General features: G+C 61.2%; 1 protein-coding gene across 1 annotated transcript in view; it reads right to left on the bottom strand.

Annotated features, from left to right (window-relative positions):
• TTLL8 (tubulin tyrosine ligase like 8) overlaps positions 1-1,741 on the bottom strand; it is a 28,016-nt gene that overhangs the window by 20,606 nt on the left and 5,669 nt on the right. The window contains exons 5-6 of the mRNA XM_015568710.1: positions 1,434-1,580; positions 1,056-1,199 (exon numbers count right to left, since the gene is read on the bottom strand). Coding sequence (XP_015424196.1) covers positions 1,056-1,199; positions 1,434-1,580 — 291 coding nt within the window. The remainder of the gene's footprint in view (positions 1-1,055; positions 1,200-1,433; positions 1,581-1,741) is intronic.

Below are 1,741 nucleotides of genomic sequence, written 5' to 3' on the forward strand. Positions count from 1 at the left end.
GTCCAAGTCTTGATTTATGGATTCTATTGCCACTTTTATCTCTTTAAATATTGTAGCCACACTTAAACTCCTTTCTGCAGTTCCTTAGGCTTCAATTTTTCTCTTTTTGCATTTTCTGGCTAATAGCAGTGCGTTTTATTTCACACTTTGCCCCCCGTTCATCCTCTGGGCAGGGACCACCCCAGGGCACGGGCTGTGGGGCAGGTGGGAGGGGCTACCACAGCCGACCCTGCACTCGGCCTCCGGGACACCATCTGTGGTTCCAGGGACCTGGGGGAACCTGCACCCGGGGTCCAGCTGCCGCCCATGTGGAAGGAAGCTAAGCCCCTCACAGCCACTCGGCGGGGTCTTTGCAGGGAGCCCAGCCTGGCTGGGGCGCCACAGTATCGCCTACACTGCACAGGAGGCCATGCCTTGAATCTTGGGAGGACGCAGGGGGGCTGGACCCCCACACAGAGCTATGGGCAGCGTGGCCTCGTGCCCCCTCCTGTGTCGTCCTTGCCTGTTGAGGGGATGGCCCCCCGTTGTCAGGGAAGCCTCTACCAACCTCACCCTGCGGGACCTGCAGGCCCCTCCCCTGAGCCGGAGCCCAAGGGCAAGTGGGGGACAGCCCCCTGTAGGCAGGGCCGTGGGGCTAGAAGGTGAGGGAGGGCGTGATGGGTCTGCAGGCTCTCTGTGCCCGTCCCTTGCAGAGCCCCGTCACTGTCCCTGTAGCCATAGGTCACCACGCAGGTGAGGGGGGCCACCCCTTCCCAGGCCTGGAGCCCCTCCCGGACCCAGAGCCCCTCCTGGGACCCAGAGCCCCTCCAGGGACCCAGAGCCCCTCCTGGGACCCAGAGCCCCTCCAGGGACCCAGAGCCCCTCCCGGGACCCAGAGCCCCTCCCGGGACCCAGAGCCCCTCCCGGGACCCAGAGCCCCTCCTGGGACCCAGAGCCCCTCCCGGGACCCACAGCCCCTCCCGGGACCCACAGCAGCTGTCCTTGACAGCATGAATGAAGGATGCTGGGGCTGATGTTGGGTTACAGCAGAGACTCAAAGACTGTCCACCACTTACCTTATTGGCATCTAGAATCTTCCGCAACTCCTCATGGCTCTGCTGAGTGATGAGCACCGTCTCTGCTGAGGTGACACAGCCACTGCATGCCAGACAGTCGTCCAGTGAGATTTTGGCTTTTTCCAGCTTCCGTGTCCCTCCGTCCTGGAAGCACAAGAACCCGGTAATGAGGAAAGAGAGCTCTGAGGATAGCGGGACCTCCCGGAAACCTTGATCCTCTTGCTCACACCACTGACAACCAACATGATAGATAGCTGGCTTTATGTGCTACTAAATTTTTAAAAGTTACTTATTACAGGAGTACTTATACTCATTCTAGATTTAAATAGCACCATCGAATTCTGACTGGTACAACGTCAGCTGGAGGCTGGAGGCCACCCTGGTGCCCGCCCTCACCTTGGTGGTGAAGGACGCCGTCTTGCCGTAGTGGTTCAGCATCTGGTCGCCGCTCAGGCTGTGGTAGTCGATGGAGTCCCTTTTGATCGTCCAGAGGAAGTAGGGGACCTCGTTTCGCACCAACCTGGACTGGCAGGAGGCCTCCATCAGGACCCGTGTCCTGTGCCGCCAGTTGGCAGGGCCACCGGGGAGTCTCCGCCCCCATCACACCCGCTGCGGGGCCACCGGGGAGTCTCCGCCCCCCACCCACCCGCTGCGGGGCCACCGGGGAGGCTCCCCCCCCATCACAC

Source organism: Myotis davidii, unplaced genomic scaffold (assembly GCF_000327345.1).
Source record: "Myotis davidii unplaced genomic scaffold, ASM32734v1 scaffold845, whole genome shotgun sequence".
NCBI classification, from domain to species: Eukaryota; Metazoa; Chordata; class Mammalia; order Chiroptera; family Vespertilionidae; genus Myotis; species Myotis davidii.